The sequence below is a fragment of the Aethalodelphis obliquidens genome, unplaced genomic scaffold (assembly GCF_003676395.1).
Source record: "Aethalodelphis obliquidens isolate GAN/ISIS:26980383/991018 unplaced genomic scaffold, ASM367639v1 scaffold1, whole genome shotgun sequence".
NCBI classification, from domain to species: domain Eukaryota; kingdom Metazoa; phylum Chordata; class Mammalia; order Artiodactyla; family Delphinidae; genus Aethalodelphis; species Aethalodelphis obliquidens.
Genome location: NW_020837945.1, coordinates 70,092,041 through 70,111,959, shown reverse-complemented (window position 1 = coordinate 70,111,959; position 19,919 = coordinate 70,092,041). Strand labels below are relative to the sequence as shown.

The 19,919-nt window shown below is 46.6% G+C and overlaps 1 protein-coding gene across 6 annotated transcripts in view; it reads left to right on the top strand.

The window, feature by feature from the left end:
• ITGB5 (integrin subunit beta 5) overlaps positions 1-19,919 on the top strand; it is a 125,095-nt gene that overhangs the window by 43,020 nt on the left and 62,156 nt on the right. For 5 of the 6 annotated variants that reach the window (XM_027106912.1, XM_027106896.1, XM_027106931.1 and 2 more), the window contains 2 exons: positions 2,049-2,298; positions 13,016-13,184. In XM_027106912.1, the coding sequence (XP_026962713.1) occupies positions 2,049-2,298; positions 13,016-13,184 (419 nt within the window). Of the gene's footprint in view, positions 1-548; positions 693-2,048; positions 2,299-13,015; positions 13,185-19,919 lie in introns of those variants that run through there. The other variant, XM_027106918.1, reaches the window with a different exon arrangement.

Below are 19,919 nucleotides of genomic sequence, written 5' to 3'. Positions count from 1 at the left end.
CTTCCCTCCCGTGGGTGCCTTCCAGCCTCCCTGAATCCAAGCTAGTTCCCTGTTTCCTGGTCCTAAAGTGTTCATCTGTAATTGCTCGTAATCCCGCAAAAGGTGGAAGTGGGTTCTGGATTAAAGAAGGTATACCTGGAAACTTGGAGGAAGGGCACAAGTAACAAAATACAGGAGACCTTGTAAAGAGGCCATGGGATTGGACAGAGGGGACAGGATCGCAGGCCCTCCCGCCCCTCCCCCACTACGATGTGTCATCCAGGGATGGGAGGGGCCCTGTGCAGGGACATGGGAACCAGAGACAGATATTGTAGCAGTCCGGAATTCATTCTGGAAGAAATCTTGAACATTCCTCTGTTTGAGTCAGGCTCCAGTGGCTTTTAAAAATAGGCTCGTACCAACAGGCAACCCAAACTACATCCATCATCAGGCTAGAGCAGCACATGTAAGGACAAGTCGGGGGAAGCAGGCTTGGCTCTGACACTCAGACTACCATGGTAATTATAATAATCATACTTCGTTTGGGCAGGCCTTCACTGCTTACAGAACCCTCCTTCCCACACGAGTGCTTCACAGCCTTCATGCTGTCGTGCTGTTGTTATTGCCAGTTTACAGTTAAGGAAATGGAGGCTCGGGTTGCACCGCTAGTTGAGGGGCAGAGCTGGAACTTGGACTGAGATCTTGTTAATGAACTAAGTATGCCTCGTCTGGGGTGGGAGGAGGTGCGGGGAGCACAGAGCCCTGGGTTCCCTATCCTGCAAGTTCAAGAAGGCTTCGGCTCGCTGGTTGTCATCTTGAGGTGAAAGATGGACGCCTCTGAGACGTGACCGCGGGCAGATGAGGTGTGGACCCTCGTACGGGAGCGAGGCCACCTTCGCCATTGCACCTTTGAACACACAAAGGACGTCCAGATTTCAAGTGTGTGTAGACAGTTCTGTCCGAAGAGTTCAAGGACACCTCTTGGTGCCTGAGAGGCTAACGAGCCTGAGGGCAGATAGGATAACCTGGTAAAATTCACGACTTGAAGTTGTTTCTGAACGGTGTGTTTTTAGAGATTATGAACGACGAAGGATCATTGTCCTGGCACGCGTCCTCCAGTTACTGCGCTGACTTGGTTTGGGCCTTTCTGCATACCATGTGGGGCTAGCTTGCAGAGGCCACACCTGCCAGAAACTGCCTTTTTTTTCATTGTTCTTTTCCTCTGAATCAATTTCTTTTCCCTTTGGCTGTTGACTGCTTATTATAGAACCAAAAGTTATTTTCTCTTTCTTGTAGCTGTAGGCAAGTCTAGTAGTGTTTCCTTTCTGTTTCTTCTTTTTCTTTTCGATGGTGCTAAAGTTTGGAACATGTCTTCCTATATTTATACATATAATTTATGATAATAATGATTTGTGTCTGTGATATCAGATATGCTGGAGAACTAAATACGATTGTTTGATAAATGGCTAGGGAGATAGAAATAGGTGGCCTGGCATAAGCATAAACATTTTTGCCCTCTGGGGGTATTTTAAGTAACCATCTTTGTTTTCCCAGTCTCCCTTGCCTTGTACATCTCTCTTCCCCACCTCAGTTCTTACTAATGTCTGTACCTTCTTTTGTTAATTTCTTTCCTGTGTTCTGTTTCACATACACCTTTACGGTCTCCTGGCCACGTTCCCCTCTTGGCCAGTCCTTTCTCTGAAGTTGGTATGTGCTTGGTGGGCTACTTTCACCCAATTTGTGTCTGTGGAATTGTCTGGTGCACCGTCCACCAATTACCTAAGCATCCTTTTTGCTGAGAAGACAGAACACTGCTAAGGAGATTGGTTCTTAAAGAGTTTCCTTAAAAAATGCTGAGGCCTGTGTGTGAAAGGAGAACCTAGAGCTGCATTCTGAGCACCCACATTCCCTTTGGTCGCTCTGTTTCCAGAGTGGAAAAGATGTCTTCTGAGAGGCACACAGTCACTAAAGCAAAGTCAGAGGTGGACCAGCTTTGAAAGCAAAACCCATCCCTTCAGCCCCAGCGAATTGAATGACCTCTAACACGCACGGTCTCTCGGTTGGCACAGGTGACAAGACTACCTTCCAGCTGCAGGTTCGACAGGTGGAGGATTATCCAGTGGACTTGTACTACCTGATGGACCTCTCTCTGTCCATGAAGGATGACTTGGACAACATACGGAGCCTGGGCACCAAGCTTGCCGAGGAGATGAGGAAGCTCACCAGCAACTTCCGCTTGGGGTTTGGGTCTTTTGTAGACAAGAACATCTCTCCTTTCTCCTACACGGCACCGAGGTACCAGACCAACCCGTGCATTGGGTGAGTGACCAGCTGCCCTTCTGTTGGGTATTCAAGGATGGGGGAATGGATCATCGGGAACTGAGCCTAAAGAAAGGCCTAGGGAGGTCATATCTGGGTGTGGGGAGGGAACCTGGCTAAGGTGTTAAATTTGATGAAGGATAATCCAGCTCTGTCCTCCCTCTGCCTGCGAAGAAATAAATTGTTACAAGGTTGCATAAAGATGCAATGATGATAGCTCATTTGTTTTCCTGCCTGCCAGACACAGCACTGTTTTCTACATTAATAGATTTTAGAGAGTGTTCTCAGGAAGTGATAGACCCCGGTGATCAGGGAGGGAGCAGGCAGAACAACTTAAACTATCTCCTTGTTTGGAGTGACTGAGATGTTTGGAATAAATGAATCAAAGTCGGTTCCTATTGTTTATATACATAACTATAACTTACCTTGACAAAACAAAATGAAAACCCTGCCCTTTATAGGTGTGATTTTTTTTTTTTTTCCCCAACATAAGTACTTGAATTAGAAAATATTCGACAGGGCTTCCCTGGTGGCGCAGTGGTTAAGAGTCTGCCTGCCAATGCAGGGGACATGGGTTTGAGCCCTGATCTGAGAAGATCCCACATGCCGTGGAGCAGCTAAGCCCATGCGCCACAATTACTGAGCCTGCGCTCTAGAGCCTGCGAGCCACAACTACTGAGCCCTCGTGCCACAACTACTGAACCTGTACTCTAGTGCCTGTGTGCCACAACTACTGAAGCCTGCATGCCTAGAGCCCATGCTCTGCGACAAGAGAAGCCACTGCAATGAGAAGCCTGCACACCACAACGAAGAGTAGCCCCGCATTCGCGGCAACTAGAGAAAGCCCGCGCACAGCAACAAAAACCCAATGCAGCCAAAAATAAATAAATTTTAAAAATTAAAAAAAATTTTTTTAAAAGAAAATTTTTGAGAAATTATTAGAGAACAAGAGTTTCTAACTACTGCAGTGAGCAAATCCAAAAGTATGTAATGACTCAAACTTGAAGGAAGTTTATTTTCTGCTAACCTAAGTGCAAATGGGTCTCCTGATCAGTGGACACCTGTCCTCTAAGCAGTGACTCGGGGTCCCAGGCTCCATTGGTTCACATGTGGCTTGTAAGGTCATCATGCCTGGAGGATTGCTCATAGGAGGAGCCTATGGACCAGGATAGAGTGGCCTTTGCTCCTACATTCTGCTCTACAGAGCTGGGTTCTAGCGGGGAGGCTGGGAACTAGGTTAGCTGTGTGCAGTGGAAGAGGAAAGGGGATGGTGAATAGGTCCCTGCCCTAGTGCATTTGTGTATTGGAGGTGGAGGGTCACTTCCTTCAACTCCCCAATACAACCTTTGTGAAGGTGGTTTGTTTCCTTACTGAGCTTTCAAGTGTTTTTTTTTTTAAAAGAAGATGTGGGGGTAGGGGGTAGTTTATTAATTTATTTTTGCTGTGTTGGGTCTTCATTTCTGTGTGAGGGCTTTCTCTAGTTGTGGCAAGTGGGGGCCACTCTTCATTGCGGTGGGCGGGCTTCTCACTATCGTGGCCTCTCTCGTTGTGTAGCACAGGCTCCAGACGCGCAGGCTCAGTAGTTGTGGCTCACGGGCCTAGTTGCTCCACGGCATGTGGGATCCTCCCAGACCAGGGCTCGAACCCATGTCCCCTGCATTAGCAGGCAGATTCTCAACCACTGCGCCACGAGGGAAGCCCCCTCAAGTGTTCTTTTAAATGGCAAGATTATGCAGTGTGACAACGAGTGATAACCTTCAACTTTTTCTTGACTCATTTCCATGTTCAGCTTTGGTTAGGCTTTGGCATGTGAGGCCCCAAAGCATCGCTAGATGAGGAATAGCTAAGACTTACGTTCTTACTAAGTGTCAGGCATTCACTGCACTTCATACCTTATATGGATCATCCCATTTAAATCTCGTAGCAATCTTTTGAGGTCTATAGAAGTGAGCTGTATTTTATTTTATTTATTTATTTTATTATTATTATTTTTAAATTAATTTATTTTTGGCTGCGTTGGGTCTTCGTTGCTGCACGCAGGATCTCTAGTTGCAGTGAGTGGGGTCTGCGTTGAGGTGCACGGGCTTCTCATTGCGGTGGCTTCTCTTGTTGCAGAGCACAGGCTCTAGGCACGCAGGCTCAGTAGTTGTGGCTCGTGGGCTCTAGAGCACAGGCTCAGTAGTTGTGGCACACAGGCTTAATTGCTCCTAAGCACGTGGGATCTTCCCGGGCCAGGGATCGAACCTGTGTCCCCTGCACTGGCAGGCGGATTGTTAACCACTGAGCCACCAGGGAGGTCCTGGTGAGCTGTATTTTAAAGATGAGGAAACCGAGGCTTAGAAGGATTACACAAACAGTAAGGGGTAGACTTGGAATATGAATCAGGATGAACTACTTCCAGAGTCTGTTTCCATCAATATGATGCTTATTTTTTCCCCATCTAAATCACACTGCCACCCAGATGCTTTCCTTGAGTTTGAGTAATAATACCCATTCCAAAACCACCCACCCTTCTAGGCACTTGCCTAAGGGTGATGTTAGGCTGTGCTGCAGTAACGAGCAAACCCCAGATCTCAGTGCTCAACGCAATGAAAATTTATTTCTTGCTTGTAAAAATCTGATGGGAGCTGCTTTCTTTGGCAGCTCTTCTTCAAGTGGTGACTCAGGCATTCGGGCATCTTGTGATGTCATTTTCGATTTTTTGTCTCCTTGGCTGCCCCTGAGGGGAATAGGGCTGCTCGTAAGCCCCTGAGCCTGTCTAACTTCTTGTCTCCCCTTTGGCAGCCTCAGAAGTTCCCAGCTCTGGGTTGGACTGGGGGGTGGGGGTGAGGTGGTATTTATGCTGGTATTGTATGTTCTGAATCCTTCCTGACCCTTCTGTACACACTCCTAGAAGCTAACTTAGATCTTTCCTGGGATTGCAATGACACAACAGTGGAAAAAACAATAAGATAAGAAAAAATTTTAGATACAAACGAGATTCTAAGTTCCTTAGCCACAGAGAGACACTAGGTGTCCTCACTTTCTGGGTTTAGATTCCTCCTGGCCACAGGTAGCTGCTGGCATTATTGTCACTTTGGTCCTGTCCCCAAGGCCCTTTTCAGCTGCATCCCAGTGCCACATGTCTTTTTGTTGGAGTTCTGCTACTCACCAGGAGCAACAGCATCTTAACCCCCAGTTTTTTCAGTTCATCCGGAATAGTGATTCTGTCTGCTACTTTTCACCTCCGCCCTCTGGTTGGGTCCTGTCTCCTGAGAGACAGGGTGTGTCTCTACTTTGATTCTTCTGGGGACCATCGGCGAACTGTCAGATGCTAGATGGGAGGCCGGCAGAGGATGAAGGACTGGCCTGGGGCCCTCAGCATTGAATATTCAAGGTTATTACACTCTCCTTATTCAGAGCTACTTCTCCAAGCCCTAGAAGGCAGAACCAACTGCAGACAGTAGAAGTTTTGACAGGGAGTACAAGGCACACTGACAGGCTGCTTGGGAGACAGGAAATCCGGTGAAAGAATGGGAGTTTGGAAGGAATCATCAGGTCTGAGTTATACAGATCTCTCTTCCCTAAGCTGGGCAGCATGAAAGGGGAGTCACCGCATGGCTCAGTGAGCAGGCTGAGATGTACCTCCCGTGGTACACGGGCCTCTCACTGCTGTGGCCTCTCGCGTGGCGGAGCACAGGCTCCGGACGCGCAGGCTCAGCGGCCATGGCTCACGGGCCCAGCCACTCCGCGGCATGTGGGATCTTCCCGGACTGGGGCACGAACCCGTGTCCCCTGCATCGGCAGGCGGACTCTCAACCACTGCACCACCAGGGAAGCCCTTCGTGGGGCTTTCTTGAGGTTTGTCCCGCCTCCTGCTCCGGATGTTTCGGCCAAAGGATCAAAATCCTAGACTTATCCCCTCCCATCTTAGAATGAACCAGAAATGCCAGAGCTGAAGTAAGTGGTAGCAGGGCTGCCATAAGAAGAGAAAAAAAAAGTAATTTAATCATCAGATTAAAGAACTGTTTAATTGCTATTCTGAGTAATAGAAATAGTGTTCCTGGGAAGCGTCACATGATATTCACTGGTACAGGATTTGATGGATTAATCCGCCTGTTATTTCTGGTTCTGAACACTTTTTCTTTTGTTAGAGGTATTAGGCTGTTGCTGATATACATGCCATGTCTCATTTATATGTGGCATCTAAAAAGGCCAAGCTCATAGAAACAGACAGTAGAGTGGTGATTGGCCGGGGAAGGGGGAAGTGTTGGTCAAAGGGTACAAACGTACAGTTATAAGATGAATACATTCTGGAGCTCTAATGTACAGCACGGTGGTGATAGGCAACAGTACTGTACTTGAAATATACAATTGTATACTTGAAAGTCGTTCAGAGAGTACATCTTAAGGGTTCTCACCACACACAAAAAAAATAGAAATACATCTGTAAAAATCTTTGCAAGTGAGATAATACATTTCATCCTTCATCATTTACATTTTTTCTTACCCTTTGTATTTCTTCCAAGAGGTCATGGTACTCCTTCACCCCCTTGAAGGTATTATTTCATTGTCTTCTGGCATGTCCTGTGGCTGATGAAAAGTCTTCTATCTAATGGTTTTCCTTCTCTCTGGTGGCTTTTAATATTTCCCTGTGCTTTTCATGTCCTATAATGATATGCATTCCAATGTGGCTGGGTTGGATTTAGTATTTTTATTTGCATTGTTCAGAACTTGCTCTGCTTGTTTAATCTGAGAACATAGCTTTATTCTTGAAAAATTTCAGACATCATCTCTGACTCCTGTCTCCGATTCTCTCCATTTTCTTTCTAACGCTACTAGGTGAGTGTTGGAGCCTCTCATTCTAAACTTCATGTTTCTAAATTTTTCTCCCATAACTTCTACCTCTTTCTTTCCCTTAGCTTCATAATAGAAAATTTCTTCCAGTTTATCATTTTGTTCTTCAATTTTTTTAAAAAAAAAATTTATTTTATATTGGAGTATAGTCAATTAACAATGTTGTGTTAGTTTTAGGTGTGCAGCAAAGTGATTCCATTATACATATACATGTACCTATTCTTTTTCAAATTCTTCTCCCATTTAGGTTTTTACAGAATATTTAGCAGAGTTCCCTGTGTTATACAGTAGGTCCTTGCTGGTTATCTATTTTTTTTTTAAATTTATATTTTATTTATTTTATTTTTGGCCATGTTTGGTCTTCATGCTGTGTACAGGCTTCCTCTAGTTGTCGCGAGCGGGGGCTACTCTTCTTTGCGGTGCACGGGCTTCTCACTGTGGTGGCTTCTCTTGTTGCGGAGCACGGGCTCTAGGTGCAGTTGGCTTCAGTAGTTGCGGCATGCAGGCTCCGTAGTTTTGGCTTGTGGGCTGCAGAGCGCAGGCTCAGTAGCTGTGGCACACGGGCTTAATTGCTCCGCGGCATGTGGGATCTTCCTGGATCAGGGCTTGAACCCGTGTCCCCTGCAATGGCAGGCAGATTCTTAACCCCTGAGCCATCAGGGAAGCCCAGGTTATCTATTTTAAATATAGCAGTGTGTACATGTCAATCCCAAACTCCCGATCTATCCCCACCCCCCCACCCTTCTCCCCTGGTAATCATAAGCTCAATTCTCTTAAGTCTGTGAGTCTGTTTCTGTTTTGTAAATAAGTTCATTTGTATCATTTTTTTTCTAGATTCCACACATAAGCGACATCATATGATATTTGTCTTTGTCTGACTTATTTCACTTAGGATGATAATATCCAGGTCCATCCATGTTGCTGCAATGGCATTATTTCATTCTTTTTAATGGCTGAGTAACATTCCATTGTATGTATATATATACCACATCTTTTTTTTTTTTTTTTGGCCACACCACGCAGCTTGTGGGATCTTAGTTCCCCAACCAGGGATTGAACCCGTGCACCCTGAAGTGGCAGTGCAGAGTCCTAACCACTGATCGCCAGGGAATTCCCACATCTTTTCATCTGTTGATGGACCTTTAGGTTGCTTCCACGTCTTGGCTATTGTAAACAGCGCTGCAATGAACATTGGGGTGCATGCATCCTGTCGAATCATGTTTTTCTCCAGATATATTCCCAGGAGTGGGATTGCTGGATCATATGGTAGCTCTGTTTTTAGTTTTTTAAGGAATCTCCTTACTGCTCTCCATAGTGGCTGTACCAATTTACATTCCCACCAACAGTGTAGGAGGGTTCCGTTTTCTCCACACCCTCTCCAGCATTTATTATTTGTAGACTTTTTGATGATGGCCATTCTGACGGGTGCAAGGTGATAGCCCATTGTAGTTTTGATTTGCATTTCTCTAATAATTAGTTACGTTGAGCATCTTTTCATGTGCCTCTTGGCCATCTGTATGTCTTCTTTGGAAAAATGTCTGTTTAGGTCTTCTGTCCATTTTTTGATTGGGTGGTTTGTTTTTTTTGATATTGAGCCACATGAGCTGTTAGTAAATTTTGGAGACTGATCCTTTGTCAGTTGCACCGTTTGCAAATATTTTCTCCCATTCTGCAGGTTGTCTTTTCGTCTTGTTTATGGTTTCCTTTGCTGTGCAAAAGCTTTTGAGTTTAATGAGGTCCCATTTGTTTATTTTTATTTCCCTTACTCTAGGAGATGGCTTGAGAAAGATATTGCTGCAATTTGTGTCAGAGTGTTGTGCCTATGTTTTCCTCTAAGAGTTTTATAGTATCTGGGCTTACATTTAGGTCTTTAATCCATTTTGAGTTTATTTTTGTGTATGGTATTAAAGAATGTTTTTAAAAAGAAGTCTATTTATTTATTGATATTTGGCTGTGTAGGGTCTTTGTTGCTGCGTGCGGGCTTTCCCTAGTTGCAGCGAGCAGGGGCTACTGTTTGTTGCAGTGCACAGGCTTCTCATTGTGGTGGCTTCTCTTGTTGTGGAGCACGGGCTCTAGGCATGCAGGCTTCAGTAGTTGTGGCACGCGGGCTCAGTACTTTTGGCTTGCGGGCTCTAGAGCGCAGGCTCAGTAGTTGTGGCGCACAGGCTTTGTTGCTGTGCGGCATGTGGGATCTTCCCGGACCAGGGCTCGAACCTGTGTCCCCTGCACTGGCAGGTGGATTCTTAACCACTGCGCCACCAGGGAAGTCCCAAGAATGTTCTAATTTCATTTTTTTACATACAGCTGTCCAGTTTTCCCAGCACCATTTATTGAAGAGACTATCTTTCCTCCATTATATAGTCTTGCCTCCTTTGTAATAGATTAATTGACCATAGGTGCCTGGGTTTATTTCTGGGCTTTCTATCCTGTTCCTTTGATCTGTATTTTGGTTTTTGTGGCAGTACCCTGTTCTTCAATGTTTTTAATCCATACACTGAAGTTTCATTTTTGAATTTGAGTGACTATTTTTTATTTGGTTCTTTCTTTTAGACTTCTGTTTTTCATACTATTTTTTCATAGCCTTCTGATTGTTTTTTCTTCCTAATAATATCCCATTCTAGTCTTTGGTATTTTTTCCTTCTCCTTGAATGTTTTAAATATCTTTGTTTTAATGTCCTTTAGATAATTTTGTTACCTGTTTCTTGAACTGCAGATCCTGCAGTTGGTTGAATTTGCTGATATTCCTTCATGGTAGTTTATTTCTCATGGGGTCTATAACTTTTTCATTAGTTCCTCTTCACCAGAGGTTGTTTTCCATTAGGGGATCACGTGCCCCAGAGGTACTGACGTCCCTGCAGGATGGTTTTCTGTTCCCTGATGCTAGGATCCTCTGGGTTTCACTGTGGGACTAGTTCTGTTTATTTCTCAGCAGGGGGGTTCCTTCCTTGTAAAAGTAATGAATTCTGACTTGTTTAGGCCTGGAGTTACAATCTTTATGGGTGATTCATCTCACCATGAGCCCAGAGTGCATCTTCCTTGCTTCTCTCCCAGGCCAGTGGCTGGAATTTTTCTGGGTTTGATTTTAGTGACAGGGCAGCTCTTTGTAACACTCATCTTTATGCAGAGAGCCCTGTTCCAGTGCTCTGCCCTGCGCTGGCCTGAGGGCCATCATCTGTCCCTGTTAGAACCTGGCCCCAAGCCCCAGACCTTTGTCAGGCCCCAACACGCTAGGGTGGGGGGGTGGGGGATCCCTTTGCCAGGAGATCCTTGCTCACTTCCCACCTAGCTGAAGTCCGTTCATTTGTGCAATGCTTTTCTCTCCGTTCCTGGCACCTGGGATTTCCCCGCTAAGCTTCCAGTCTTGGCTACATATTAACATTTTTGAAGATTAGATTTTTACCCAGCAGTTCTCTTTGTTTAGAGGAAGAGGAGAGGTCTTGCCCTGTCAGCTCCATGGTCCACAGTATTGTCCTGAAGCATTAGATTGGTTTTTGGATTTGCCTACATCTAGCATCTGCAAATAGGATTCACTTTTTATACACACGTGCTCCCCCAGGCTCTTTAAGCATATATATTTTATTCATCTTCCTGGTTCATAACTCTTAATCCAGTAAAGATTTAGTAGGCCCTAAACTGGGGTCCTATGACACAGACACAGTTGGGGGTGGGAGAGCTTCCTGGCATGAGACCCTCGAACACCCAGATCTTCAGGTCGCTCAGACAGCTCTTCCAGGGGTTAAATTAGACACAGTCTGACATTGTTTTCCAGAGACTATGGAGACATTCAACAGAGCCTGTGTGACAAAGCTGTTTTCCTCTCACTAAGAGGTGATTCTGGTTTGGTTATAATAAATTCTCTGCAATGAAGTCTTCTCTCTGGCAAACACATGTTCTAGTTCCTGATTATTAATAGTAATTCTCCACAGTAAAAATATATCTACTTATTCCCCTTTGCAGGAAGGGAAGAGGTAAAAAACGCTGAACTAATTTAGCTGAGCTTTTCACAGCTTTTCTGGTTTCCTCATTGAGCAGCAGTCATAGTTTTGTTCCTCTTCTCCCTTCCTCAACCGACCCCGTCAACCGAGACAGTAAACACCTGAAGTCCGCAGCCATGGCCCAGCACAGCACAGAAGGGTGAAGTTGCTCAGAGGGCGAGGGAGGGGAGTGAGAGTTTGTGTACATTTCCTTCCTCCTGGGCCCATCTATTTGTCAGATGACTATGATGGGACCTCAGCTCACTTCCTGCTTCCAGCTGGGAATGCAATTTCCATGACCTTTGTCTTTATGGGGAACTGAGATGAGAATAGAAAGTTTGGGTGGCATGGGTTACAGAAGAGCCTGACCTGTGCAAACACAAGGGGCGGGTGAAGATTTTTGGGGAAGGAGGAGGGAGTGAAACAAAGGGACGGCAAGTGGGGACGGCAAGTGGGGACAGCTGCTCGCAGCTCTCCCTGTCCGGAGGCACCGTGGCCATCATGGCAGTGGGGTTGACCCTGCAGAGGTGACTTGCTGCGAGTGACTGTTGGAGCAGGTACCGTAGGCCCTTAGAGGGGATGAGAGAGCCTCTTAGAAAGCCCAAGGTTGCCTCTCTCGGGGAGGAGGGGAGCCTCTCAGACCTGCCCCAGCCGCCCTTCTTGATGGCAGTGAGGCAGGAGCTGCTAGGAGTTGCTAAGCCGGTTTCCCTTCCCACGCACACGGCTTGAATTGGGTAGGTAACGAAGCCTTCCCCTCATGCCTCTCTGTTGGTGTTTGCTTTCTGTCTTAGTTCTGAAAGAGAGGCTTCCTTAACATGGCCACAGACCTGCACAGTCTGGTCCAGCTTGCCTCCCCAGCCTCCTCATAGCCCATCTTTGCCCTTGTTCCCTGCATTGCAGTCTAACTGGCCTCCCTCTGCCCTTGGGCTCTCTGTGCTCCCTTCTGCCACAGGGCCCTTGCATTTGCACTTCCCTCTCCCCTTTTACCCAGTGAACCTTTCTGGAAACAATGTGAGGCCCCTCTTCCTATTTCATTGGTTATATAGCCAAGTGAAACTCCTGCAGATGTGATTGGGCTGTAACTTCCTCCAGGAATGGGGCCATCTCCACTGCAAACTGAAGATGAGAACACCCAATATTCAGGAGAAAGACATGGCATTAACCTCCTATTGAGGTGCAATACTTCCCTCTTTCCAGATTTCCAGGTAGCATTTTCCATTCGAAGATGGTTTGCTTCTAAGTGATTTCTCTTTGCGTCTAGGAGAGCTGATGCTTTATCATTCCAGTATTTATAAATGAACGAAGAAACAGAACGTTTTCATTCCTGTTGCATTTAGTGTTTGCTCGGTTGCCAGCACATCCTGGTGGTCTCTGAGTGGGTGGACACGAAGGGGTTATGTGATCCTTTATCACGTGGCAGCAGCAGAGTCGATGTAAGAAGCTGGTTTCGTAGAGTCACTCTGCTCACGCTGCCCTCCCTCGACATGGCCCGCCTTCCTCAGCCTGTAAGAGCCTTCCTTCCCCTCGGTGCCGCCCAGGCTGCGGTGCCTGTCCCACCAGGCGCTTGCATCTTCCAAGGCCCGCGTCAGGGCGCCTCCGTGACACCTTCCTCTGACCGCGGTAGCCCACTGTTAACCGCTACTTCCTACGACCCATTTGTCCATTTCATTCACCTACAGCCTGGTATGTGCTGTCTCGCCCGCAGTTTAGAGCTTGTGTTTGGAGAGTAGGGACTAGGTTATTTCTCTGTGCTCCCCCACTGTGTCTGTCCCGGGGGGTGTGTGGTAGGTGCTGAGTGAGTATTCGTTGGTGCCGTTCAAGGCCCTCAGTAAATGCACAGAGTTACTTGGTTGTTTAAGATTTGGGGACAAGGAAGGAAAAGTGACTCTTCTCCTCTTTCTCTCCAGTTACAAGCTATTCCCAAACTGTGTCCCCTCCTTTGGGTTCCGCCATCTGCTGCCTCTCACAGACAGAGTGGACAGCTTCAACGAGGAAGTGCGGAAGCAGAGGGTGTCCCGGAACCGCGATGCCCCCGAGGGCGGCTTTGACGCAGTGCTCCAGGCGGCTGTCTGCAAGGTAACCTTCCCTTCTGGCTCTGCCCCTGCGTGGGAGGTCGACAGAGAGGTGTCGGTGTGGGTGATGTGCGTTGGCACTGCCTGCAGATATTGGGTCATCGCAGCCTGTGGCCTCCTGTCCACTCTTGCATCAGAGGGTGAGCTCGGTGGGCCCTTGGGAAAATCTATGGAAGTCAAACCAGCTGGCGTGCAGGGGTGGCTTAGGGCTGGTGTGTGTCTGTGTCAGGGTGTGGCTGTGTACAATGGGATGTTGTCTTTGCCAGCAGACAGCTGTTCCTTTTTTCTATATTTGGCTTTTTTGCTGCTTTTGGGGACAGGGAGCAGGGGGAAGAAAAGGTCAAGCCATATGCATAAAATCTTGTAGAATTTTATGGCCCAATTTTGGTAAACATTAAAGAGTGCTCTGTTGGGGAATCCAGCTAAAAAGAGAAGCGCTTGTCATCTTTGGTTTTCTTTCTGTTTGTTTGTTTTTCTCGTGTTTCTCTGTGATATGTGAATCCAGAGGGGAGGACACAGACTTAGGTCAGAAATGAACTCATGCTTTGAGACATTCCAATCTCAGCAAAATATGTAAATGGGATGTTGGTAATAACTTATTCTTAACATAATTTTCTATATCAAGACAGCCCAATAACAAAAGATAAAAATAAATGTCACTCTTGAATTTGCTATTCCAGCACATACTTTAACATTTTTTTCCATAGTGGTCACCATATACTATGCATACTTGGTAATGCTTTCTTGACCATTTTGGTGGGCTCAGCAACAGGGTGGTGGTTGGGATGCTCATGTCTGGGGGAGGGCTGGGTAAGGAGGTTAGAACTCAGTTTGGAGAGGCCGCATGTCTGACCTCAGAGAGCCTGTGTTTACTGTGTCACAGATTCACTTCTCCTCCTCTTGGTCCTCGACAAAATGAAAAGAGAGTCACGGTTGTCCTTTCCGAAATAAAAAACTGAAATGGTAGACAGGAGGGATAAGGGGAAAGAAAGATATGAAGAAAGCACAGCTTCCTTAGTCCTCTTCTTGGTCCCACTGCCTTTCTGCCCGTCCCTGTGTCCTTGGGGCCACCCCGGAGAGAACGGTCTCACAGTGACCCCCTACCCAGGACGGCTGCAGAGCGGCCCCTGCCCAGCCGCTGGCTAGAGCAGAACGGTTTGATTCAGAGGCCCCTGGTGCTTCGTAGCAGCCCAAGAAAGCCAGATGGGACACAGCTAGAATGTGTTCAGCTCTGAATCTTTCAAGTGCATCACAGAATAGACAGTTTATGGATTTCCTTCAGAAGGAAAAATGATGTTTTTGACTGGCATTCAGATTATTGATTGTATGGGGTGTTATATTCAGGGACATCCTGCCACATCCACTCTTGGCAGGAACAAATAGTGCAGGGAAAACACGAGATCCCTCTTATCTCCCCATCGTGGGAATATTGTGGGTTTTCTTTCCGGGGGAGGAAATTGTCTTTAAGGCTTGAAGGGAAGAACCCAGTGACAAGCCTACGCACTGTCCAGTTATATTAATTCTGTTTAATTAGATGAATCCGAATGGCATGATGGAATGCTTGAGGCGCGGTGGTCCATGAGAAGCCGTTTGATTCGCTCTTTAGCCCACAGAACCTTCCTGTGCCATCCCAGACCCATGAAAATATCCTTCCCTTTGAAAACTCAGTATTTCAAGACTCGAGTGCTTCAATGCTAGCAGATTTCTTCAGCTCAGTGCCCGCACCTGGTTATGAATTATTGTTGGCCTGAGAGGCATTTTAGTGTGTGTTTCAGTTTTATATCTTTGGGCATTTTTCTCTTACTCCCCACCTTGGCCTTTGTCATGGGGCGTCCCTGGAAAGTTACTAATTGCTTGGAATTACGCAGTCGATGAGATCCCAGCTTTTATTCTCACCATTTCTTTTCCTTTGTGCTGTCAGTGTGTGTTTGGGTACCTATCAAGCAATTTCTTTCTCACTTGAAATCATCTATTTATAACGTCATCTTCCTGGTTAACTACAGCCTTATTTATAGTTGCTAAATATTGGAAATAGATTATGGCCTGGCTATTGATGAAAGGCTATAACAATCACACCCTAAAAGAATATTTGAGCACTTGAATAATACTTAAGATAAATTAAGAGAGGAAGGGAAAGCACGTGATAAAACAGCATAGATGTATGACCCTATTTTGCAAACAAAAGAAAGAAAAATATGGAAAAGATTGGAAATAAATAGACCAAAGTGTTAACAGCAGTTGTCTCTGGTGATAGGATTAGGTGTGGTTTTTATTTTCTTCTTTGTGTTATTTTATATTTACTTAAATTTTCACAATAAATAAGGTATGATTTTTAAAATTTGTAACGGAACATTTCAAACATACAAAAGTAGAGAGAATAGTGAAATAAAATCCCATGTACCCATGGTCCATCTGGGACAGTTACCAATTGGTAGCCAATCTTGTTTCATTTGCCTTCCTAACCATTTTATTCCCCATTATTTGAAGTAAATCCCAGATATCATTTGTTTCAGTGATAATTAGGTTTTTAAAGTTTTTTTTAAAAGCCCTAAGCATGCCTTACTTCGTTGACTGACTTTTCTGCCTTTTCCTGATTTGCCCAGATTAAAGGCCCTTCCTCTTAATCCTGAAAACTGAATGTGACAGAGCCAGCAGGCCTGTAATCTCTGCAGTTGGAGAGGCGTCTCTTGCAGGCTGGAGCTGGCTGGGCAGCCCCGGCAGCAGTGCACGCTCCGCTTCCTTTGACCCCATGCCCTGGAGACGGAGCTGATAACAGGCCTGCTTCATAGCCCACAGGAGGCTCTTTGTTCTGATTTCAGTCTCACTCTGGTTTCCCTGGATGGACTGTTAGTTACCAACTTTAGGGACTTAGGGGTATGGAATGCTCACATGACTGGTCTTAAATCCCACCCCCAAGGCCAACTTTACATTTCCTGGAAAGCTGCTCTTTGCAAACAGAGGGAAACAGTCTGTTTCTACTTAGGATTCGATTTAGGAAGTAGAACTGCTTCCACAAGTGGAAGTTTTCAGTTGCCATCTTTCCTCCCAGCAGGTCACATTGTTAGGAGAGGCCATTGAAGAGTAGGAACCCCTCTGTCACCAGTGCAGGCATTTTTCCCAATGCTGTACCGGCCTGGGTTGGGATGAGGGAATGCCGTGACCCATAATTGCTTATCTTTACCTCGAAACCTATTATTAAACTTGTTTATACTTTTTCTTGGTCTGAATAATAGTTTCTCCCATTACCGCTTTTATTGCTCTCCTGGGACTTTTCTAGAAGTTGACTCTAAGTTGTTTATTCTGAAAATGTATAGGTGCAAGTGTGATGAATGGTTCAGACTGGAACCATGGTCGCTTTCCTGTTCTCCCAAAATAGGGAGAGCTGGTGCCCTGGGAAGACAGAGGGCGGGGTGGTCCAGGAGCTCTGAGTTGTCACTCATGGCTTTGCTGTTCTCCATGGCTCTCAGGTTAAAGAAGTTCCCTGTAAAGTTAAGCCTGGCTGGGTACGTCCTGGCCACACGGATTCTATGGGCTGCTTTCTCCCGTCAGACAGAAAAATCAGATCCCTGCAACCCAGCCTGTTTCCCTTCTGGCCTCATCTTCTAGCCCCCTAACATTTATCCTTCTTATCCTTTCTGTTTTAATCTTGATTATCTAATGTTGTGTTATTTATTAAGTTTTTAAAGCATTGTGTGTCCTCAGAAATAGGTGGATAAGTAAGTCTTAAAGCAAACGAAGTAAATTTGCATTGCTGAGTGGAAAGTCTTGGCGGGGCTTGGGTCCTTCATTCCTTGGCTGGCGAGAGCATCCTAATCTAAAATGGCAACCACATCCCCAGAGAGGCTGGAGGAACAGCTTCCTCCAACAAGGCTTTCTGCAGGAATACAGACTCTGTGGGCCTCTGGAGACAAAATGATGGCTGCCCTTGCTCTACTGTCATCCGTGCTCCAGCTCTTTTGTATACACTATCTCTGATTCTCACAACAGTCCTTCAGTGTATTGGTGGTACTTGTCCCCAGTTTACAGGTGAGGAAACTGAGTGTCACAGGGTTCACTCTACTTACTGTTGGAAAGGGGTGGAGCCAGGATTCGAACCAGATCCAGTTGATTCTAAAGCCCAAGCCCTGTCTATTACATTGTGCCAGGTGCTTTGGGAAGTAGCGACAGTGCCGTGCAGAGCAGAGAGGACTTAGTGTCCTGTTGTCCCGATTCAAGCTATGCCTCTTCTGCTACTAACCGGCTCTGTGGCGGCCTGAGTGCTCATCTGGAGGCTGCAGGGAGGTGGGGCTGGAGGGGAGGAGGTCCAGGATGCCCTCCAGCTGTGCTGGTCAGTGCAAAGGACCCGTCACAGCATTGTGTCCCTTTGCCCAGAGCCCTGGATTTTGCTTTTTGTCTCTCCTGGTTCAGCCTTGAGCTCCAGGCCAGGCAGGGGCTGCTGCAGATACCAGGAGAGGGTGGAGAATTCCCCATTCCTGGAGGCAGGCTCGGCTGGGAGAGGTTTTCGCTCAGCGCAGCCTCCCCCGGAGTGGATTCGGCTTCTTCCGATTCGTTGCCTGATTTCTTTTAGACCTGAGACTTGTCATTTTTCCACGCATGAACTGAGCAACGTAGAAAACTGCCTTTCTTTCCTCAAGGAAGGCAGCGGCCCCTAACGCCTTCATGCCCCCCAAGGGGATGCCCCCGTAAGTCCTGTGTTCACGCAGTCTGGGTTCTCTGTCTCGGCATGTGTGAGCCGTTTGTGCCAGCAAGTTGCGCCACGGTTTCTGGGGCTTAATGCAACCCACGCTGCTTGCTCTTCCTCTGGCTCGGTGTCTTTGTGAAGCCCGTGAGAGTATTGGATTTCCCTGTAGCCCACGTGAGGCTGTGGGGCTGTAGGTGGGCATGCAGGCGCTCCGCCCGGGCCCGGGCCGTGCTTTTGTCGGAGGTGGTAAAGGTCCTCCCTGGCTTTCTGTTTTGCACATGGTTGTGGTTTATTGTGTACTTTTGAATCACTCGACTGTTTTAGTCCCTGGAGGGACGTGTCCTTGTTCTGCCTTCTGCCCGTGAGCTGTGCTGTAGGCTTCACTGCCCCGCTCACAGCTGCTGCTTCTGCTTTCCAGCTCAGGAATGTTTATTGTGTGCCCAGTAAGTGCTCAGTGGCAGGTACGGTGAAGAAAATTAGAAAAAGATGAGAAAAAGTCCCCCTCCTCACGGATTCGATTTGAGCTTTCAGATCCACTAGAAAGGAAATAGAACAACTCATTTGTAAACATTAAATGGAACCATGTGGAATTATGGACATGTGACTATCAATGAAATTTAATATTTGACCATTGATAGTTTCTCCTACAAAAATAGAAAACTCATATGGTTCAGCCTCATATTTACAAACGTTTTTCTTTAGTTCAGATGGGACTTGCATAGAGTCTACGTCAGACGTGTTCTACTGCATGTTGTTAGGGCTTGGGCTCTAGATGAACGTCTAAATCCTGAGTCATGGGCCGAGATTTCTTTTCCCTAAGGAAAGGAATATTGACATTTTTTGCCCTTCTTAAGTTGAACCACAGACAGATTTTTAAAAAAGATTTCTCATTGCAAAGCATGGACGGAAACGGGAGAAACAAACTACTGGTGAGAACGTGTTTACTGTTACAAAGTGGCAGAAATAGGCTTGAATGTCCACATGATTGGGGAAGCGAATTACAGAAAGAATTCAGCCTTATTTTTCCTTAAGTGCATTGTAGGAATCAAGACTCCTTAGTCCCCAAGCTCAGATCTGCTGTAGGGTCTGCCCCTTGGCTAGTCAGGTCAGCCCCCTTTCCTTCCTCATTTCTTCCCCCAAACCTGTTCTCTCTGTGTGCTTGCCTGAAAGGTCAGTGTACAGAGTTTTTAGTTTTGACTTCTGGAAATTTGTTGGGCACTTACAGTCTGCAAGATGCCCCACGAGCTGCTGTGAGGCTTGCACAGATGACTGAGCCACAGCTCCTGTCCCCGGGAGCATCACTGCAGTTGGACAACAGATGCCTATACGACAACCTAAGGTACCGGCGGAGTGCACGGACACTATAGAACATCTGGCCCTGGTAGGACCCAGTGGTTGAATCACAGTGTTCTTCCCCTTCAAGGGCCACCTTGGTCTCTTTGCCTGCCCGTCGTTTGCCCTGAGGCTCTGGTGCGATGACGCTACTGATTACCACTGGCTGCATGCTTTGTGAGAGCCAGGCTCTATGCCAGGCACCTCAGGGGGGCTTGTTTTACTTAATCCTTTGAAGGTGCTTGTACTGTCTGCTTTTGATAAGGAAACAGCCCTAGAAAGGTTGAGTAACTTCTTGAAGGTCTTACAGCTGGAAATGACACAGCCAGAGATGGAACTGTACCCACCTTCCCGGCTCCAAAGCTGGGAGTTCTCAGCCTTGACCTTAGATAACCTGCCGTCTCTTGCGGCCACGCAAGAGTGGAGAAGTGGGAGGGGTGTGCTTCCAAAGAAGGCAAAGTCCTCCTCTAAGGAACCGTTTCGATTTCCCACGTGACCCGGTTTGCCAGTGGTAGAGCCAGGACTGACTCTGTCCCGGGAAAGACAGCTGCACGTACTGCTGTTCTCTGGAACTAAGAGTTTCCTGTTTATCAGAAACAGTTATAACATGGCTCTGGCAGCCTCCGGGTTTTCTAGGGAGACCACGGGTACTGTCCCACGGTCAGTGCGCTGCTGGAGCCTAGCCCTTTGGGTGAGCCTGCTTGTCTTTTTTTTTTTTTTTTTTTT